Raw genomic sequence first — 20,942 nt, forward strand, 5'->3', positions numbered from 1 at the left:
GCAGCACGACAACGGGTCACCGACGCGTATAGCCATCGCTGCGCGCGAACACCCGACGCAAACGCGAAGCAGGCGGAGATGCGGAAGGGATTCAGACGGATTGATTTCTTCGTCGACGAGAACCGCTTCATGGGATTGTCGAGCACTCTCCTTGGCCCGCATGTCTAGTCCATCAATGCCTCTTGATGTCGAAAGGCCCAGCCCTCTTATCACTACCACTAACGATATTAAACAACTCTACCATTTTGCATTCGGGCTAAGTCTGATACCCCTTGCATTTCCGATACTTGTAACAAAAGAAGCCATACTACGATGCGTTGATAGATGTACTAGACGGCGGCCAATAATGGATTATTATATGAAGTAACTAATACGCTGATGAAACCGGGAAAACAAGTACGGTCATGCAATTTAGGCGCCCGTGGTCGGTCACGCATATCGTCACACTCATTCTTGCGGCTCACTCTAGTTCGCTCTCAAATGCTTCGGTCATTGCACAGGCAGATTGGTACACGAACTCGCATACAAGGTAAATATCTCCTGAAAAGCAAGTAGAAATGGGCTGAAACCTTTGCAGAACATCAAATATGGTTTCATAGACCCCGGAATTGTGCAAGACTGCGATGTTACTCGAGCACTGGTACGCCGTCACCTTCGACGCCTGCAACGGGCGGGTCAGGCCAACAGTATGTGTGCAGTGGCTCCTATAACAATCGATTCTCATTTGCATCTAGAAACTCAGAAGGCCAAAGTCCTGACTCAAGGTCTATCTTCGAGTCGAAAAACGTCTGGGACCATGTTTTCAAAGACATCAATGAGATGCCTCCCCTCCTCCCATCGGCCGTCCGCAACCTACGCTCTACGGCGAACAAGTCCGAACACAGCCGTCACGCACGGCGGCAGACCATGACAGCCCGCGAAATCAACGCCTTCGATGACATGTTCAACATGATCTTCAACGCTGTCTCCGAGCAAAAACTCTCCTCTAAAGGCCCTAATGAGGGCCCTGGCATCGGGCGCGACGCTGCTTCGGTGGGGGACCTGTTTGGGAAGCTACGCCGGCACTCGAAACGCTTGAAGTGGACGTCGGAGTTCGACGAGCTGCTAGACCGGAAGAAAGAGGCGATCAACCTGTGTGATAACGACCAGCAGCTGCTGGAGTGGGGGATGACGGAGGTGTTCGGCGAGTCGCAAAAATACGAAGCAGCGTGGCGCGAGTCGCCCGATCTCCCTATGCAGCCCCCGACCTACCCCCACCTTCTCGCGCTCCTCATAAAAGAGTTCCGGGACAAATACGGCGACCCGAACCTCGCGCTCGCGATATTCAACTACGCGAAGAATCTGTCGATCGCTTCCTATGTGTTCGGATGCTCGACACAGGCGTACAATGAACTCATCGAGACGAGGTGGAGTTCGTTCCAGGATCTGAAAGGCGTGCATGATGCGCTGGAAGAGATGCTCGTGAACGGCGTAGAGCTCGATAGCCGCACAAGGAAGTTGGTGGATACTGTTCGCCGCGAGATTGGCGGACAGCAAGCTGGGTGGCGGGAGGTTAACGATGTCTTTGGGAAGGAGATGTGGAATCTCATGACGAAGATCGATGGGCTGGTCAAGGCAGGAACACCAGAGTCTCCTGACGGTAGGCTGCGCTTGGACGAGTGGAAGACTATCGGTGACGACGACGACCGAGGTTGGGACTTTGACTCATGGAGCGGCTCAAGTCGACATGACGAACCGCGCGACAGATCCAAGAGCTTCTCGTCCCGCTTTTCATGAGTAGAATAGTCAATGATTACCTAGGTATTAGTGCTTATTGTATACATGAGACCGTAATGATAGTGGACCGTGGTGGTGATGGTAAAATGCACAAAGCAAAAATAAGTATACGACAAGTGAGTGAGTGATATCCAAAGATGGGTATATATATGGGGGTCCATCGTGTAGAAGAGATGCTATGGTATATGTATGTATGTATGTTGTATGTATTATCGCCGGGAGCGTGATTTTGATACTCGGGGAGCAGGGGTGGTGGGCACTGCTCCCAATCCATGGACAGGAACGTAGTCAGTGTCGATTTCGTCGCTTTTCAGATGAAGCAGTAGATGATATACGAAGATCTGTTCGAACCTGCAGGTCATCGTGAGTTGATTGTGTCAACCATCAGAAACAAATGTGGGACGGGTACGCACTGAGCATTCGTGAAAACGATCGCCATCGACTCCGAATTGCACCGCAGCAGATTTGGGGCCATCACCAGCGCCAAGTTCGCCGGTGTCATCTTCGTGACAGTTTGGATCCTGTCGTCCAGAAACAGCTGCAAGAAGCTGATGACGAAGAGCACGACCCGCCGATTTATCGTGGGCAGCCGCTCGACGATGCGGACGCACGCCTCGGGGTCATTCGAACTTGTTATGCATTCATTGTACATCTCCTCAGGCACCAGCGGATCGCAGAGCTCCCGCAACCACAGTTTCATGAGGGAGGCGAGGACATGGGGATCATCGACGCCGTCCAGTGTATAGTACCCCTGGTCAATACGCAGCTTGAGCTCAGACACGGAGTCGCCGTCGCCCGGGACGCGGAAGATGCCCTCCGACTTCGGGCCCCCGAGGGCGAGGATCCCGTCCGCAAGGAAGGGGAGGATGATGGGCACTTTCTGGTGCGGGTAGTTCCTTTCCTGCAGGCGAATAATGGCGTCAAGTGATTCGCCAAACGTGGATGGATTGAAAGCGGCGTCCTGCATGGGCATGAGATTGAGGATTAAGTTTGGGATGTGCCATTTCGAATACGCACCGAAGCAATCTCGATCTCTGCGACCGTGGGTGGCTTGCCTCTTGGTCCTTTCTTGGCTATATACGTGAGTCGCCTCAGGCAGTACTTCGCCATCACGTCCACGCGGCCCTCTGAGTGCGACGTTCTTTGCTGGATAAAGGATCGCAGATACGTCTCGAAGTTCTTTGATGGTGGGAACGTTATCAGCAGCACGCATAGCAACTGCCATCCTTTGAACACGCTTTCACTACAGATCCATACGCCTCAAAGGGGGCTCGGACACAAGGACGGAAATAAAAACATACGTATTGTGGTTGCCGATAAGCTGCTTCATAAGCTGGCAGTATATCTCATCGCGAAGCTCGCCGTGTGTGAGACCCTCACCCAGCAGCCACCGTTCTTCCTCGAGAATGCTCACATTATGCACTGACGTCGACGAACCATTTATTGAGGCGACGGTGGAGACGTGAGTGTCCGCCACGCGAATGCTGACGCTTCGCTCGCGTTCTCGATCACCCATTATATGTTGTATGACCTTGAAAACCTTGACAGCATCCTTGTGCAGAGATCTTCGGATTGTCAGCAACGGTGAAGTTAACGGGGGCTATAGGATGGGACGAAGATGAGCAAGATCGAAAATTGGACCAAACGATGCGAACCTTCTGCCAGGTCATCATCTGTGCAACGGGGACTTTGCGACGAAATATGAAACCAGTACGGTGTGTCGAAAAATACTGCTTTGCGTAGTCCGACTCCGAGAACTGTTGAATCGCCGAAGCCAAATCATGCGGCAGGATTGGGTACGTCCTACAAAATCGAATGTTACATTGTGTTGACAAATACGGAGACGCGTAACTCGCCCAGATCGAAGTGTCGCGGTATTCGTTCGTTGAAGTGATAGTTCGGTGCGCATCGTTGGCTCAACAGGTATGGGTTTCCCTGCAGCGCGATTCTTGACGGGACTCATGTTGAACGTAGCCTCTGTTACAAATTGAATAGACGACATCAACATATTGGCAATTGAACGTACCGTTGTTGGGTATGGGATTGCTGATACCCCTTCCAGCAACTGAGGACTTCCAGGGCCCGGGAACAGCTGGTATAGGTCTGCGTGGCGAAGGCGGCGGAGCATTGTGTTTGTCTTTAGTGGGGGTGGTGGACCGTGGAAGAACTAATCCTATCTCTTCATTAGCCGACGACTTCCTCGTACTCATGGTCGTAGTTGATTGCCGAGGAGCGGATCCCGGACTATGTCCATTGTCGGAATTAGGTCCAACTAACAGTTCAGCCGCCGCATTCAAGCTTTGTGCAGGGGGAGATCTATGGGGAACATAAGACGAGGACTTTGAGCGCGACCGCGTAGCCGAATCAACGCTTCCGTTCCGTGAGGTTTTCCCATTGGACTTCCCATTTGGGCTGTCATTCTCGTGCTTACCGTTCGCGAGGGAAGGGGTCATCGATCGCTGAGATGAAGGAGAAGGGGGAGACGAAGCTTCGGTCATGTATGGAGATCCAGGTATAGTAGGAAGCTGCGGCGCCAGGGAATGTGGATGGAGCAACCGGTTCGCGCCACTGACTGAGTATTGATCACTGGACACAGACCTCCTAACGGCCTGGCTGTGCTGCCTTTGACTTGAAGTGGGGCTGGGTGAAGACGCCGGAGCGGTCGAGTTCGGCCTCCGTAACTGCAGCTGCTCATGCGCACCATCTTGACCATTCGCGTACGACTTGGATCGCCTGTACTGCGGCTTGGGTGCCTTGATCTCTGGTGGTTCGTCTTCTATCACTTTGGATAATCTATGAAAAGACAGCCGCCGACCCAAAGCTGTATCCTGTATGTTTCATCAGCACCATTTGATGTCGGAATGACTGTATACGCACCTGGACTATGCCCAAAGGAATAACGAAACCAGGCGGTCTCTCCCAAACTGTTTCGCCTGTCTTTGTCTGATAGTAGTACGGTATTCCGCCGCGCGAATCGTCGCTCAACTCCCACCACTCGCCGTCAGTACTCGGGGGAAGTCTGCCAAAAGAAGTTGGCACCTAGTCTATATCAAATTAAACCATAGACATACACGAAATTTCCAACGGGCGGGTCCCAGCTGACTTGGCCTGTCGCAGGACATGCGTAGAAAGAGGTGTGCGTCTGGTGGACATCAAATCGTCAGACAAAAAAAGGCAAACTGCTGCAAAGGCATGTTCAGGATCTCGCACCTGCGGGTCCACCAGAGTCACCCAGAAATTCGAGCCCCAGGTCGCAGAATCGTCTCCTCCGTTTGCATTTGCCGGCTGCTGACTGCTTTTCGGCGTTCGAGGGGTCCTAGGCGTGGTCTTTGAAGGGCTTTCTGCGCCATCTGCGGCTTTTGACTGCTGATGAGGATCGAGCTGCTCTGGTTTTAGTTCTGGGGGAGATGATAGTGCAGATACGGGGGTATTCGATGCAGATTGCGTCGAGAGTGTCATTACGAAGATCCCTGGCGACAGATGTGAGACTGAGTGGAAAAAATTGATTCCCGGGTATAGATGGCACTGGTGCCGTCCAAATCAAGCTGGAAAGAGACGATACGATTCAAAAACGTCCTCTGCAAGAGTGTTAACCGTGGACGCGACGGGGAACGCTGGTTCAGGGTCGGCCTCAAGCCATGGAGATACCGTATCGTCGGTCGCTATAGAGTTCCTGGCAAACAAGCGCCACAGCAACACCGTCGTCGCGCGCAGTGGCGGTACAATGCACATACAGGGTGTTTTGTCCTACATAAATATTGCATTTGATAGATGTACAGTGTTGCGAGACAAAGAGTCCATTACTTTTAGTACTGTGTCCTACATCAAACCTCCTACATCAAACAACCGCTGAAAAGCGCATGAACCTCCTGCGCGAGCTTTTCATGGTCGATGTCAGCAGTCGCCTGCGGCTCCTGTGATCGATCATCTTGTGAAGAGATATCCAGCCCAAGTCCCGCAGAGTCCTGCCTCGTGTCAGCTGAAGCGCCAGCTTCAAGAAGCGGCACCATCGTTTGCCACAATTCTGTAAAGTCGAGGTCGTTTATATTATCCGGCATGGAAAAATCGGCCGGCAGTTCCAGCGATAAACCATCTTGCGCCTGCGCTTGCGAGTCGTCAGAAGCCAAATGAGTGAACTGATTGAACAGCGCAGCGTCCGAGAGTGGTTCTGCGCCGCCATGCCGCGATGAAGGGTTGTTGACGGACGCGTAGTAGGCATCGAACTCATTTACATCAAAGTACATGGCCAGATTGGAGAGCGTGGGCGTCATCGTAAGATCTTGCGTATCAGTTGATTCTGAGGGCAAAGTGCTTGCATCTTCAAAAGGACTTGATGGAGGCGGAGGCGACGAAGGAGGCAAATCCGTCCAATGTTCTTTCACTGGGACTGTCTCGCCAGCTGGATCACAATTCATGGACTCGTCATCTTCTGTATCGCTGCTTGCTATAGGAAGCGAATCAGGAGGAGATTCAGCGTTGGGAATCATTGTTTCTTTGGATACTGTTTCGCTCGGCGCATGTACAGGCAGATCCTCCTCATCGTCTGATTCATGATCGGGTATCTGAAGTCCATGAGGCCCAACCATCTTCCCCCAGATGCTACTCTGCGGAACCGGGGACCCCATGGCACCAAAAGGCGAAAATAGAGGGTTGCCATTGTCCCTTCCTTTCGGCGTCGGCGTAAATAAGGAACTGTCGTGAAGTATATCGTGTCGTCGAGGTGGTGTGCTGGGTATTTCAGGTTCAGGTTGGGAGGTATATGGTGAAGGGGATACAGGTCGGGTGGGGGGACAACTGTCGATGATGGGGTCTGACGAAGCGAACACAGGATGGATGTTGTTCGAGGTGAGCGGGTCGGAATAAATAGCTGAAGGAGTTTGACTTGACTGTTGAGAAACCTGGGTTCCATCGCCCGTGTCAGCGCGTAGTAGCCCTGGTTTCTGACTGCCATTGTCTCTTCCGCGAAACGTCTGCTTACGGGCCTTAGCACGCTTACGGTTCATGATCTCTTCATTCTGTTGGGCAGCAGCGTCTTCGAGGGCCTTCTGCGCCTCTTCAGATAGTCGAGGTTGTGTCGCAGTCGTTGTCCGTGCCCACTCCGGTACTACGTACTTCTGTCGCGGCCGTTTCGATGTTTTCGACGTCGAGGGAGCTACTGGCGAGGAAGCAGAAGTGGACAATATCCTTCCTCGTTTGGGCGATATGACGACAGAAACAGACGAAGACCGAATAGTAGAACTTTCGTGCCAAACATGCAGCGAGCGCTGTCGTTGGGGAGGCGGACTCGTAGAAGGTCCAGCAATACTCGACGGCGACTCGGAGCGGTCGAATGTCGGAGGGTCTGACATGATATGTGCGGCAGACTGCTCAGGTTGCCGGTAATATTGCTTCGCTTCCGCTCGCGAACAGAGGGGTTCAATGGTTCGGTAATATCTATGGGCGTCGCGTTGGCCCACTCGTTTCCTGACTGAATCGCGTTCATCCATGAGATCGCTTAGTCGTCGTTTCCTTGTGACCTTCTCCTCTTGTGCTGGGTTGGCAGCAGGGACGTGTGTGTACGACGAAGACCTATTGCTAACTGTCCGAACTTTGTTCAGGTCTCGAGGAGCACCAAGGATCGATGTTGTCGCGGCCTCTGGACCCCCCACCTGCCGCGAACTAGAGGCCATCCCAGAAGTCAGCAGCATACGCTTCGCCTCAGCCCGTTCGCGCTCGGCCCTCCGTCTGAAAGCCGTAGGGTTGACATTCTCCTTGTCCAATATAACAACCTCATCGTCTTGGGATTTCGACGGCGAGTTCGATTCTGAGCCAGAAATCGACGCAGGGTGAGCTCGAACTCGAGAATGCGTAGTACGAGAAGTATTGTGATTCAGTCGGTCGGCAGAAGCTGCAGATACCAGTTGCCTGAGTGCCGACACCAATGCAGGATTTGTTGCAGATACAGAGTTGCCTGGCGTAGTCGAATCGATCGCCATGAGAGCATCAAGTAAGACGGCAGTCTGAGCTTCTGAGAGCGGATTTGTAGATGGAGGCAGCGCATCCAGTGGGAGTGATATAGATGTTGTTTGCGGAGAATCGACCGCTTTTGTTATGATGGACGACAGTCAGTCTAGTAACCCATAACTATAAAGCGTCGTAGTAACTCACTGGAACCAGCAGAAACCTCCGAGGGAGGTTGTTGAGAGTGAGTACTACAGCTTGACAACCACGCAGCCAGACGTTGATTTTTGGGAGATGCGGGGGGAGGGTCTTCTTCCTCTTCATCATCTTCAATGTCAACAGATTGCGGCGGATCCTTCGACCGAGGCCTGCCACTCCTTGGTCTGCCCCACTTCCTTGGAGGGCCGGTATATGTAACGCCTGAAGCCATAAGTAGATCCGCCTCACTTGGGGGTTGTTCGGGGACTACGCGCTTGGGCGGGGGTGGTGGCGGTGGCACTCTCTTCGCGCGCGCCTTGGCCAAGGATAGAGGTGAAAGTAGCTGTTCATCGATTTTACTAGGTTCTTGGCGGACGTCAGTTCTTCAATCTGCGCGCTTCTGGTATACCAACATACCTTGTCGACGGCGTCGAGAGGTTACCTTCTCGGCTACAATCGGTGGTGGAGAAACCGTTTTCAAGTGAGTAGCAGGTGTCTACGCAGATACTCAACATGATGTAATTTGTCCCGGACGTAGACGGAAGCTCACGCACCTCACGTAAAGCAAACACAACCTCCAGGGCCGCCCTCCCGTTGTTTATCAAAGTCCCTGCTATTTGCAAAGACTTGCTCTCCTCTGAGACTCGAGCCCATGACATCAATCCCAGACCCACAGCCACCCCGCTTTGCTGAGACCGTCGCTCCGACGACGACGCGTGGGCGCCAATCGGGGTGGGTGCAGACAGCGACTCCAGAGGATCGAGGACATACACTGAGTAATCTCTCGACCTGTCCTGAAGGAGCTCAGGACTGGATCGACAAATGGTATCAAGACAGTGCTTGAAGGCGACGGTGCCGTATATTTGGGGAGAGTCCCCCTGGTCTTCTGCAGTACATTCCGACACAGGCTGCACTGGGTAGGCGGAGAGCGAGCGAGCTAGGATGTATTGGGGGGAGCTATTTATTGTGTAGAGGATACGAAGGGGTAGAGACCGTGTTGTCGACATGCAGCGGTCGTTTCTGGGAGGGTTTCGTGTCGTTTCCTGTGCCGAGTCCTTCACCAACGCCTCAATCGTTGATGGCAGCGTGTTCGCGAAGGAAAGTTGGTTCTTCGCCAGGTCGCGCCGTTCGCGCAATGACAGACAAACATGTGACCTTGATTACTGCGTGGGAAGACCCCCTAACTCTTGAAGCAGCGGCGGGTTGCCCTCGAAGCGAAGGTAACATGTTTCACTTACTTCGTATCTTCCAGTCTATAACAAGCTCAGTTGTACGCTGGCCTGCACTGGCCTGGCAGACCAACCACCAATCTTCCCCCCTTTGTACACGTGATCGTGCAGCCCATCTTCTCTTTCTGATTCACCAGTCCACACCGAACGCTGATACACCGAGCTTATGTGCTTTGCTGAGGCTCAAAGTTTTCCCTCCTCAGCGACCTTCTGCCCAACCCCCCTTCGACGGGCTCAACATCCGCCATGATGGCAAGGGTATAGCTTGTCGACGCGGTAGTGCTCTTGGAAAGAACCTTTCTTCCTGCGGTCCAACGAACACCTGGAAATGAACGTAATCAAGATTAACCCCTCGGTTCATTCACTCGCAGCGCTGATTAAAGCGCAGGCGTCGAACCCATTCGTAGATAAACTCAGATCCCCCCATACTTCCCCAGCTATTCTTTCCCCCAACTTCAGTCAACTCTCGCCAGAACTCAATGTTACGTTGGCTTGGTTTGAACGCCGTTGTACTTGTGGTAGTTAGCTGCTTCGCCCATGGTAAGGTGCTCAGAACAGCGTCGGAGATGTCCCCGCACTATGACTTCGTGGTCGTTGGTGGTGAGTCGCCACGCTATAGTGCCTGGCTGTCTTACTCACGGTGTCGCGATGCGCTAGGTGGGACGGCCGGCAATGTAATCGCCAATCGACTAACAGAGGATCCTAACATTCGAGTACTAGTCATTGAATCCGGTGGATCGTGAGTAATGCCTGTACACGGGTGTCGCCCGTTCATATCACAGTCTAATGCTCGATGACCAGTCACGAAGGCATACAAGCTCTCGAGGTCCCGTTTTTCTATGTGTCTTTATTCTCCTCCCCAGGGCTACTCTGGAACTATACAACGACTCCGCAAGCTGCCCTTGCGGAGAGGTCGATTCCCTATACCAGGGGTCACGTTTTAGGAGGGTGCTCTTCTATAAGTGAGTACTTGAGTCATCAAGCCTTCAAGTTCCTTGACAATGTTATACGAATAGATGGAATGACTGTCACCAGAGGCTCGGCTGAAGACTATGACAAGATCGCCAATATCACTGGAGACGAAGGATGGTCGTGGAACCGACTTCAGCATTACATCAAGAAGGTATGCTCACTCCTTCTCTTCCTCCGGGCTTTTTTGCTTACTTTCTGACCCCAGCACGAACGATGGTCTAGTCCTGCTGCCTCCCCGATGTTTTACGATCCTTCAGTCCACGGCTTTCACGGAATGACTGAGCTTACACTCTCTCGCATCCCACATTCCATTGATGATATGATGTTCAATGCCACCCAAGGAAATAAGCAATTCCCCTTCAACATCGATTATAACTCTGGAAAGCCTCTGGGCTTCGGTAACGCTCAATAACTGAATCATCGATCACTCGTAGCTGATCACGGTCAAATTGCCAGGTTGGAAGCAGTCCTCGATAACCGCAGATGGCCGCCGCGACAGCTCCGCGACGTCGTACCTTGGTCCCAAATTTATACAGCGGCCCAACCTTCACGTTCTGCTGAACCATCGAGTGCTCCGCTTGCTTCATGCTAAGAGAACTGCCAGCTCTCGTGTTCATTTCAATGCCGTTGAATTCACGGAGGTTGTTGAGGGTCTGTTCTTCACTCCCTCCCCGCTTTTATTGAACTTCTCGTTTACCTTCTGTGACAGGCGTAGTGGGTCATCGACACGTTATTACAGTATCCAAAGAAATCATACTTTCCGCTGGCTCCATAGGCACCCCTCACATCCTTCTTCACTCAGGCATAGGCGATCGCAACGCGTTATCTGCACTCGGCGTCAAACCAACACACCACCTCCCCAGCGTCGGCCAGAATTTCACGGAACAACCCGCAGCTATCATTCACTGGTTAGTGAATGACAACAATACCTGGGAACGGTTCACGCGAAACACCACTTTGATGGCCGAAATACTAGAAGAGTGGAAAGTGAACAAATCGGGTCCGCTGACGGGTCCCGCCTCATCCCACCTGGGATATATGCGGTTGCCCAAAAATGCAAGCGTGTTCGAAACCGTGTCCGATCCGTCAGCTGGACCAAATACACCCCATGTTGAGCTGTCTTTCAATGTGAGTACTGTTTTGTCCATTTGTGCACAGATGAATCTGAACGATGTTGTGTAGAATGGAGCCTGGCTGGACCCATTACCGCCAACTGGCAACTTCTTCAGCGCGGCTACTGTCGTTGTCACCCCCATGTCGCGTAGGGCGCAGTCCTTATTCTCACTAATTAAGGCATTATTCACGATAAGTGTTTAGGTGGTTCCGTCTCGCTGAAGACTTCCAACCCGCTGGATCAACCCTTGATCGATCCCGCCTTGCTAATGCACGAATTCGACCGCTTCGCATTCCGTGAACTCTTCCGCCTCGCTCGCAAATTCGTCGCCTTACCAGCATGGAAGGACTACATCCTCGACATATACGGGCCTCTCGCGTCATTGGACTTCGACAACGACTCCGAACTTGACAAATACATCCAAGGCCAGACCTTCATGGGCCTCCACCCCGTCGGGTCGGCGTCGATGTCACCCAGAGGCGCGCGCTGGGGCGTCACAGATCCCGATTTGAAGGTGAAAGGAGTCCGCGGGATACGCGTTGTGGATGCTTCTGTCTTCGTTGAGTTCAATGTATTTCTGACTGAAAATGCGCTGACTAGATGTCACTCGATAGCCCCATATACCTGCTGCCCATACGCAAGGTCCTGTGTATATTATCGCGGAAAGAGCAGCAGACTTAATTAAGAGGAGTTGGGGAATTGTGTAGGCATGTAGGCATTGAATAGATCATGCTGTAAGTCCACGTGTACCACCAACTTCGTGGACATAAACGTGTGTCTACCTTTGACCGAATATATTGGGCGGTTCTTCGTATCCTTGAGAGAAGATGTCCGTAAACTTTGCTTCTAGAACGAAGATATCTGCATGTGTTCCGTTCTAATACATTACAATCATAGGGAGACTTCGATGGAGCAACGCCTTTCGTAGTCATTCGGTATACGGATGAGGGAGCGAGAGAGGGAAGACGAGCCCGCTATCCGATGTTCTGGAAGATCTTCATCTTTAACCATAAGCTTAGACAACGTCGATTGCGTATCACTCTGCGTCGTCGAAGAAGCTTCTGTAGACGTGGACGTAGACTGAGACGACATGTGAGACGCTTGGGGAGCAGTGAGGAGCTGCTTCGAAGTACAGGTGCATTCGGGAAGGCAGAAGTGTCTAGACTCGACAGGAGCGTAAGGCTGAGGACCCTGGTCGAAGGCCGAGGAAGAGGCTGGGATGGAGGGGTAGCTGCGCCATGGAAGCAAGAAGGCCAGAACGACCGATGGAGGAAAAGGTGATGGTGACTCGTCGATATCCCGTATCCAAATTAATCGATCGAATTTGTAGGCGACGATGATTGATACGGTGATCAGGAATAAGCAGTATGAAGCGACTGTCGAGCCCATGTCATCAGTTAGCTGATAGTTGATTTACCAGTAAAGCGAGAGGACTTACGTAGTGCGGTTTTGACGTATGTAATGATCTGGAGGCCGAATAGCACACTGGAGATAAAGTCTGGTGCGAGTGTCGTTGGCTTCAATGAGAGAAGGATGAGGACTAGGACTAGTGCATTGCCGTCGTCAGCCGTCAGTAAGGCGAATGAATGGAACTCGCCCCACCGAGTTCAAAAGGTAATATTGTGAACGCCATCGTAGTTTCGTAACCTATCAGCTGTGGACGTCGAGTGAATGATTTCCTGAGCAACCTGCAAAGGCGTGGGTCATTCGAGATATGGATGGGTATATGAATCCGCTCCTTACACCCAAGCACAACACAACGCCGCTATGGCGGATTCGAAGGCGACTGCTATGAGGGCGTTTCCATGAAGTACGTGTCGATGAATCGCCAGCGAGATACTGAAGCAGCTGGTGTACAGTATGAGCAAAGCGGCTGCATCGAGCCGTTAGTGGGCACGACGAGGTCTCCCAAGGGGACGAGTCACGCACAGAGTAAGCAGCGGCGAATGAGTCGAAAGCTAGGCGCCATCTTTGTCGAAACTGGGCCCTAGGCTCATCCAGCGACCAGCCACTGCGGTGCCAGGAAGGATGGTGTGATGGTGGTGGTATGGAAGAGAAGCCGCGGTTTACATGGCAGGCTCGCCATTCGGTCCAATAAGGACTACGTGTCACAGCATTAATTGCATTCTTTCATAGGACTTCAGGCCTTCAGGTTGCGAATATAGAGGAGCCTTGTCGTTTGCTTGTCAAAATGGTTACAACCAAGAAGTCTTCAGGGTCGCCGGTAGGCTGCTTCAGCGCTAAATTTCCTTCGCCTGGCCATGACACCCTCACAAACCGTTGTCCAGTCCATCAGCATCCTCGGAAAGCGCAAAGCTTCACAACGCTCAAAATCACTGGTGATACACCTATCGTCTGACGCAGGCTCTAGCTATGAAGAACTTGAATCAGATCATTCCAATACCCCGAAACCGTCGACAAGCAGGTCGGCCGTAATGATGGTCAATGGCACCTTGCAGATGTGCCCCAAGAGGCGGTACCAGTGCACGTTTGAAGGATGTGAAAAGGCGTATACGAAGCCCTCGCGACTGGAAGAGCATGAACGGTCTCATACTGGTCTGGTAAGTGACCTTCGGACTAGATAAGAGGCCATTGATGGAGACGCGAATCAGCGACCGTTCGTTTGCGAGACGTGCCATAAATCGTATCTCAGAGAGAGCCATCTCCACGCGCACGCAAGGAGTCATCTTCCTGAATCAGAGAGGCCTTTTCTTTGCGATTCAGGCAGTTGTAGAAAGCGTTTCTGGACGTCGCAGCATCTCCAAGCTCATCTCCAACTCCACACCGGAGAAAAGCCGTTCAAAGTGCGTCCGGAATGCATATTTGTCATTGCATGGTGCTGAACACCCATAAGTGCTCTGAAGTAGACTGCGAAGAGGCTTTTGCCAAGCACCATCAACTTAGAACGCATATGTGCACCGTGCACGCCCCGCCTGGCACCAAACCATACCAATGTAGCCATGCGGACTGCAGTAAATCTTTCTCCACTAGCCAAAAGCTACGTGCACATGCCAAGACACACGACGGTATGTAGACATCATTTCTTTTATATTTATCGGCCTCGCTGCAACGATATTTACAGACAAACGATACATGTGCGCCCACCCAAACTGTTTGTCCCCCACCTCCACCCCGAGATATTTCAGCACTTGGACGGCTCTGCAGCACCACACGCGCGTCGACCACCCCCCAACATGCACTCACCCCTCTTGCAATGGCAGACTATTTACCTCTCAAAAAGGTCTGCGCGCACACCAGATGCTACACGAGGAACGCGACGCAGAGGCGAGGTTGGGTGCAGAAGTGCATAATGATTCTGACGCAGAGGACTCGGATAGTGAAGCGCCCCCGCGCAAGAAGCGAAGAGGAGGGGAGCTGGGGAGGGACTGGAAATGCGATGTCGATACCTGTGACAAGAGCTTCAAATCCGTAAATGGATATTCCTCAATTATAGACTGGACTACGCTCACACTGACATCGAATAGAAAAAGGCGATGACGACACATATCAAAGTCAACCATCAAGGACGGCGGGACTTCGTCTGCCCCCACTCTGCCTGCAAGAGGGCCTTCGGGTATAAACACCTCCTCCAGCGCCATCTCGCGAAGATACACAAAGCCTCCGGTGATTCCACGAGCTCAGAGGCCGAGGAAACGGAGGCCGATGGACATGCCCGTGCACACGAATCGGACGTCCTGTTGGATATCGATGCGGTCACTGGGAACAGCTACTCGAAACGCGCCGCGGAGAAGGTGGAGACGGCGAAAGCGCTGAGATGTCCCCACCCTCACTTGCAGGGATTGGGACTTCTTGACACCGCTCTTGCTACTATACTGGAGTCAGAGTCTTCGTGCGAGTATGTGTTCTCGCGCGCGTATGACCTTCGTCGTCATCTACGGGCTAACCATGGAATTGAGTTGGAGAAAGACGTCGTTGATAAGTGGGTGCTGAAGCAGAAGACCACTTCTCGAAATATCCTTCAGTAGGGTAGACATATTAGACCATCGCTACTTGAATCCCGAAATGCAAATTCCATTACCATCGTGTATTACCCGTTTAGCGAGAGGCGTACAACCCAATTCAATGGCTATATCGTACTTACAAGCCTCAAGGGCGTACCGAAGAGAAAAAAGAAAAACAAAGGCCTTACCAGGGCTCGAACCTGGGTCACTGGAAATCAAAGTGATTTCAAAATCCAGTGTGATAACCACTACACTATAAAGCCAGAGAAGAGGCAGGCCTGACCAGGGTTCGAACCTGGGTCACTGGAAGTCAAATAACTTCAAAATCCAGTGTGATAACCACTACACTATAAAGCCTTGATGACCAAGGCCAGATGGCCGGGATATCATCTGTACTCAGATTGCAAGGTATAAAGAGACAGGAGAGAAGCGAAAGGTATATTATTCATTACAAGTTTTTCTACTATCTGACATGGATATGTGGGCAAAAGAAAGGGTATTTACCGCCATGTATCGTTCTCGATGAAAGATCCGGGGGCAGGTGTGTTTATGACGCGGTTGGGGTCAGATTCCCATGTCACTGCGCCATTGAATTTCCTGATGAACTTGTACTCGATTCTCGTGTTGGCTGGAACCGAGACAGTGACTACGATGACAGGATTCGTGAGCTCAGGTATTGCAAGGAGAATAAGACTATCTTACCACTCCAAATTGGGTAGTTATCGGAGTTGAGTGCAATAGCGTTGTCTGGGGACCAGTTTTGAAGTGCCTCAACAGAGCCGGTCAAGAAGATGTTCTCTGCATTCCGTTCATCAGCGCTTCCCTACCAGAAAGTGCCGTATAACACATACCTCCGAAGACAGTTGTTGCCTGAACATTGAACGTGACAGACACAGAAGGACCGCCGCCGCCGCCTGGGCTGGTGTTCCTCTCGCAAGTGGTGGGAACAGTCAAGCCGCTGGCACCCCAACTGACAGGTGTCTTGCCTTCTCTCGCAGCAAAGGCCGTCAAAGCAGAAGCGTACGACCATGTCAAGTCAACAGCGCTAAGAGGATGGCCGTCGTTACGATCATACTGCTCTGCGAGTGCGCCGCTGGATGGTGTGAATTGGGCAACCTTGGCGACGAACCCGTCGGCGAATGTCTTGACGGCTGCAGTGAGGGTGGTAAAGGTCGAAGTAGATGCGGCGTAGGTGCCGACGGCGACACCGGGGCTGAGACTAGCGAAGAAGGGTTGCGAGACGGCGGTGACGGTGAGCGAGCCTTGCTTGTTCCAGACGATCAGGGCATCGTAGAGCTGTTCGGCAACAGCGAGGGTAGAGAGGTACCAAGGATTGCCGCCGAAGTAGACATCCTCTGGGTAGCGCCCAGTAGCGACAGCCTGGTTGGCGGGAATTCCAGAGTTGACGGTGTAAATGGAACGGAATGCGTTGACGTAGACAAAGAGGTTAGCGAGCGCTTTGTCTGAACAGGGTTGGAATGTTGCAGCATCGCATCCGGCTTCGGCATCGAAGGTATGGATAGAAGTCAAGACCGTGTTCGAATCCTTTCCTGACCTTCCTCCGCCAGTGTTTGCGGTCGCGAAGTTGCCGGATGGGTTCCAGTAAGACTAACACAACGTCAGATGGTCGTGCAATTCAGAGTACCAAGCGGACTGACCTGCAAGAAGCACAGACTGTTATCGGCTTGGGTCGTGTACCCAGCGACGACGCCTGTTTGGCCGATTGCTTTAGCCAAAGCCGCGCCTTGACGCAGGGAACGGTGCTGAACAGCAGTTGTGAAGAACGATGCCGAGTTGACTTCCTCCCAAAGGTCAAATCTGTAATATACTGTTAGGACATGAATAAGTGTGAGACTGAGCGTTCACGTACCCAGTCAGGTTCCAAGAGTTGGCTACGTAGTCGAGGTCGAGTTTAATTATGGGCCACAGCGAGTTGGTGACGTATGAGGCATTGTTGGTAGCGAGAAGGTGGTTGGCCCAGTTGATCAATGCAATGGAGCGAAGAGCAGGTCCATCTATAGACTCATAAAATATATTAGCTAGCTTATATGATGTTGACAGTGATTCTCACCTCTTTGCGGACGTCTAGAGGCAAAAGTTGAAACGTTGATGAGTAAGTCTTCGTAGTAATTTGGCATAAAAAAGGCACGTACCCCCAAGCTCCCGTGAATGCGGTCAAGTCGATGTTGAATTTCGGCTCTCCGAGACCCCCGGACGAGACTGTCCCGGATGGATTGGACACTTGTTGCAGTATCGTCTGTGACCTGACGTAATTGTCGATGTGGGGTCGGAGAGAAGCATCCGTCCCGCTAATGACTCTGCAATCACACACGCGTTTCAGTCGACGAAGTTCTGCCGAATTGTCTGAACAGAGCAAGCAACGTACTGTTCAATGATTGCCTGGAAGACCAGAGCCGAGTCACGCGTCCAAGTAAAGAGATAGGGTGGGTCAGTCGCTGATGGTGATGCAATGACGACGCCGGCTTGGGCACCCTGCGACTTCGCTCCCGAAGGACCGATGTTAGCGAGTAAGCCCGCTTTGGCGATCGGGCCCTCTTTGGCGATGAACGCGTCGGCGTTAGATTGAGCAAAGGCGAAGCCGACTGTCCATACAGCGGACAGCAGAGACAAGAAACGCATGGCTCTGAGGGCTGTAGCAACGGGAATCGTGTGGGGGGTGGAGAATAGTGATCGTAGGCCTGTCCCATTTTATACAATTTTGAGTTCTCTTCCGTTCGGTTGAGTCCCCGTCCTTTGCACCCGGCCCTCGCTTTGGCACTACTCGGAGTACGCAATAGCCACGAGTGTTGAGCAAAACGAGTCGCATGATCGTGATAGCACATGGTTTGCCTGTGATCGAAGTCCAGAAACCATACGAGCACATACCGGCGGGGTTTTCTTGACATATCAAAGCTTGTTTATATCCGTTACACATCAACGCGGGGATTTTCCCAGAAGTTCAGCCACCTGTGAGGCCTTCGTGTCGGACGAAGCGGCACACTGCCCGCTAGTACATATTAGCGCCCTCGACATAGAAATTCGGGCACTCACTTACATAGCATGAATGCAATTCAATAACAGCCCCCACCGCCAAGGGGCACTCGAAAACACGGCACGAAATCATGGAGAAGACTGGGGAAGTCTGCAGTCGCCTGATATTCGTTTTACGCTGGGAATATCTCTTCTTTCTACTCGCGATGCTCGGCGAGAACTTGCCAGGGGAAGAAGCCCAGCGTCTTGTTTATCCAAGGCGAGTATGATACGTCAATCGATTCGCAAGAGGTCATCAAAGCGGAAGTCGGGGAATAGGCTTGTGATATGTCAGGCCATCGTTCGGCGTTGGTCAAGAGAACTTGATGCTTGATTTAGGCTCCATTTTAGAGAACTTCCAGAATAGCCAGCCATAGTTGGCGAGAGCTGGTCATAAATCGTGTGCAGTATGCAAATCGAGGACAAGTTCTTGGAGTTAAAGCGGTGGGTTGCCAACGAGAACAAGTCCGACGTATGAAAGAGGATTGCCCCACATGGTTTCGTATGTCCATTAGCACCGTGACCCCCGAGGTACGGTCAACTACGATCCCTCTGGGTAATCCTGTGTAGCCCGTTCCAAGCAAACCTCTGGGAGATGAACAGGACGCCAACTTGAAGATGCTAATGGCTAGAGCTGTGCCGCCGCCATTATCAAGACCCAAGAGTACAATGGCAGACAGGGAACAATAATTGGAACATAGCATCTCAAGTTGCCAATTATACGAAATTGGATATTTGAGGGGCAATATAGTAGACGAGTACAACACGTCTATTGTTTGGGATAAACCTAGGCTTGCGTTATTATATCTGTAACTACTATTTATACATGATATATCCTCACCCTTTTGCTTCCTGCTTTTCGTCAGAAGATGTCCGGCAGGTTCGTGGAAGGCACTTGCGTGCCAAAATTCTTGCCAGTCAGGAGCAAGTAAGAGATGGGGGGATACCTTCAGTGATACGTCGCGAGGCTGCATGTCCGATGCGGTCGCCTCTGGCCGTACTTGCGGACAAGCTGTGGTGAAGAAGACGTCCTTGCAGCTGCGCACTTGCCAAGATTATGCTGTAAAGTGACCGTGGGAGGAATGACTTCGGCTGAGTCCTGACTCCTGACAACAAGCCGCTGAAGTGTCCAAACGTTCAAACGTTCACACCACGGCTTTGCGGTTGCTTGCTCATTGTAAATAGTAGATGATTCAACGAAGCTGAATCGCAGACAACCAAGGAGCGCGGCAGCGCCAGCCATCGTCGGGCCATCTGTTCGGAATATCGGACGGTGCAACACCGCTTGGGCGGCTGCTCGACGGATGTATAACCTTGGAGACCAAGGAACAACGGCGCTGGCATTTTCTTGCACAAAGGGGGTGTGATCTCGCGGTAGCACTGCAATTAGCTGCGGATGCCTCACGAAAACTCCATGTGACGCCAATGCCGGGGATGGTAGCCGTTCTCACTGCATTTGGGGTAATTTAGGGTCAATAAGCGAGGCTCATATAAAACACGGCAACCTCACGGTGGGTTTCATTCTGCTGCCCGTCTTCTTTACTCTACATCATGTTTAAATCGTCGTGTCTCCTGTCGCTCACCTTCGTCGCTGGCCTGGTCGCCGCTCAGTAAGTGCCCGCCACAGCCACCAGGGCTTCCATGCTCAATCTAAATTTTACCTCCTAGATCACTGTCAGACAGCTGCCAAAGTGCTCTCAGTGGCATCGTCACCAATGCTGATACAGCCAATTGTCTGAATCCGTCAGCTCTCATTTCTATCGCTCTGAATGGAGGGAACACTTCTGTCATACAACCCATCGACACATGGTTGACCGGCCTTTGCGCACAAGCACCCTGCACAAATGCCACGCTGGAAGCCACCACTCGTAGCATTCTATCCGGTTGCAGCACCGATCTCGGTAGTTTCGGTCTCAACGTTAATGATGACTCGACGGCGTCCTCGGTGGTGGCAACTGTTCAGCAGTACTACCCCACTGTCCGCAAGGTTGTGTGCCTAAAAGAGTACGTGCACAAGCGCCCTCCATCTGAGCTATCCTAATGTCTCGAATAGTTCGGACAAGCTGTGCGTCACTGAGACGTTGACAACCGCAGAGAGTCTTGTTGGGCCACTCACTCTCAACAACGTGCCATCTATCTTCGGGACAATCATGTCCCAGACACAAGTTCCCACCAATATATCATGCACCAGTTGCGCGAAGGAAGCATTCAACATCATCAAGCAAGACGTACCAAGCGCTGCTGATGCTATCAACCGTGATCTTGGGGCTCAATGTGGCGCAGCCTTCGTTGGTATGTTGACCTTTCCACGCTTTTCGTATTCTATTAAACCTTCTTCAGATGGCAATACTCCGTCGGGTATCAGCCAGAGCGCATCAACTGCCAGCCCTGGGACCAATGCTGCGAACAACGGAGCCCTTAGCCTCGTTTCGATTTCCTCCATTGGTGCTTCATTGACCATGATCGGTTCTGCTGCTTTTGCTCTCTTGATGTGATCCGCTTGAACATTGCATACAAAAGCTCATTATTGGACTTTAACTGTACATTCATAATCAATAATTGCTTGCCATCTATCCTTATATAGACCTCAGACAATCCTCTTGAATTTATTTAAGCCACCTTACAATTAGCGCCTGTCTCCCCCCTAAGTCTCCTAAGTTGCACGCTTTCAGTGAGCATGCTACTTTCTTGAGACAAGCCGTTACGGTGAAGGGCTGCTGT

General features: G+C 51.9%; 8 protein-coding genes and 2 non-coding genes across 10 annotated transcripts; 4 read left to right on the top strand and 6 right to left on the bottom strand.

The window, feature by feature from the left end:
* Positions 1–404: 404 nt before the first annotated feature.
* On the top strand, positions 405–1,776 carry PC9H_007774 (uncharacterized protein; the record flags this gene model as incomplete). The annotated part of the gene is made up of 3 exons (XM_036777302.1): positions 405–529; positions 600–686; positions 735–1,776. 3 exons carry the CDS (start codon positions 405–407, stop codon positions 1,774–1,776), a joined length of 1,254 nt encoding a protein of 417 aa, XP_036630922.1.
* A 209-nt stretch (positions 1,777–1,985) lies between these two features.
* PC9H_007775 (uncharacterized protein) lies at positions 1,986–5,235 on the bottom strand (the record flags this gene model as incomplete). The annotated part of the gene is made up of 10 exons (XM_036777303.1): positions 1,986–2,127; positions 2,190–2,737; positions 2,794–3,019; positions 3,078–3,376; positions 3,432–3,579; positions 3,633–3,753; positions 3,803–4,604; positions 4,654–4,795; positions 4,848–4,918; positions 4,987–5,235. The coding sequence occupies 10 exons, from the start codon at positions 5,233–5,235 to the stop codon at positions 1,986–1,988; spliced, it is 2,748 nt and encodes a 915-aa protein (XP_036630923.1).
* Positions 5,236–5,609: 374 nt separating this feature from the next.
* PC9H_007776 (uncharacterized protein) lies at positions 5,610–8,921 on the bottom strand (the record flags this gene model as incomplete). The annotated part of the gene is made up of 4 exons (XM_036777304.1): positions 5,610–7,858; positions 7,924–8,280; positions 8,332–8,410; positions 8,469–8,921. 4 exons carry the CDS (start codon positions 8,919–8,921, stop codon positions 5,610–5,612), a joined length of 3,138 nt encoding a protein of 1,045 aa, XP_036630924.1.
* Positions 8,922–9,709: 788 nt separating this feature from the next.
* On the top strand, positions 9,710–11,936 carry PC9H_007777 (uncharacterized protein; the record flags this gene model as incomplete). The annotated part of the gene is made up of 10 exons (XM_036777305.1): positions 9,710–9,743; positions 9,801–9,882; positions 9,945–10,105; positions 10,160–10,266; positions 10,321–10,513; positions 10,572–10,766; positions 10,825–11,243; positions 11,298–11,376; positions 11,433–11,788; positions 11,844–11,936. The coding sequence occupies 10 exons, from the start codon at positions 9,710–9,712 to the stop codon at positions 11,934–11,936; spliced, it is 1,719 nt and encodes a 572-aa protein (XP_036630925.1).
* Positions 11,937–12,120: 184 nt separating this feature from the next.
* Positions 12,121–13,198, bottom strand: PC9H_007778 (uncharacterized protein; the record flags this gene model as incomplete). The annotated part of the gene is made up of 5 exons (XM_036777306.1): positions 12,121–12,605; positions 12,668–12,775; positions 12,832–12,917; positions 12,973–13,102; positions 13,159–13,198. The coding sequence occupies 5 exons, from the start codon at positions 13,196–13,198 to the stop codon at positions 12,121–12,123; spliced, it is 849 nt and encodes a 282-aa protein (XP_036630926.1).
* A 292-nt stretch (positions 13,199–13,490) lies between these two features.
* Positions 13,491–15,215, top strand: PZF1 (Strongly-conserved Zn-finger binding protein (TFIIIA); the record flags this gene model as incomplete). The annotated part of the gene is made up of 5 exons (XM_036777307.1): positions 13,491–13,790; positions 13,842–14,033; positions 14,084–14,255; positions 14,312–14,658; positions 14,715–15,215. The coding sequence occupies 5 exons, from the start codon at positions 13,491–13,493 to the stop codon at positions 15,213–15,215; spliced, it is 1,512 nt and encodes a 503-aa protein (XP_036630927.1).
* A 155-nt stretch (positions 15,216–15,370) lies between these two features.
* On the bottom strand, positions 15,371–15,454 carry PC9H_007780. The gene has a single exon. It is a non-coding gene; the product is annotated as a tRNA-Gln (tRNA).
* An 11-nt stretch (positions 15,455–15,465) lies between these two features.
* PC9H_007781 lies at positions 15,466–15,548 on the bottom strand. Its single transcript has one exon. It is a non-coding gene; the product is annotated as a tRNA-Gln (tRNA).
* Positions 15,549–15,691: 143 nt separating this feature from the next.
* Positions 15,692–17,831, bottom strand: PC9H_007782 (uncharacterized protein; the record flags this gene model as incomplete). The annotated part of the gene is made up of 8 exons (XM_036777308.1): positions 15,692–15,837; positions 15,894–15,989; positions 16,043–16,799; positions 16,850–17,009; positions 17,062–17,206; positions 17,263–17,276; positions 17,345–17,509; positions 17,578–17,831. The coding sequence occupies 8 exons, from the start codon at positions 17,829–17,831 to the stop codon at positions 15,692–15,694; spliced, it is 1,737 nt and encodes a 578-aa protein (XP_036630928.1).
* A 1,941-nt stretch (positions 17,832–19,772) lies between these two features.
* On the top strand, positions 19,773–20,716 carry PC9H_007783 (uncharacterized protein; the record flags this gene model as incomplete). Its single annotated transcript, XM_036777309.1, has 4 exons — positions 19,773–19,831; positions 19,890–20,225; positions 20,275–20,513; positions 20,562–20,716. 4 exons carry the CDS (start codon positions 19,773–19,775, stop codon positions 20,714–20,716), a joined length of 789 nt encoding a protein of 262 aa, XP_036630929.1.
* Between the last annotated feature and the right edge of the window lie 226 nt (positions 20,717–20,942).

The sequence above is a fragment of the Pleurotus ostreatus genome, assembly GCF_014466165.1.
Source record: "Pleurotus ostreatus strain PC9 chromosome Unknown scaffold_5, whole genome shotgun sequence".
NCBI lineage: Eukaryota > Fungi > Basidiomycota > Agaricomycetes > Agaricales > Pleurotaceae > Pleurotus > Pleurotus ostreatus.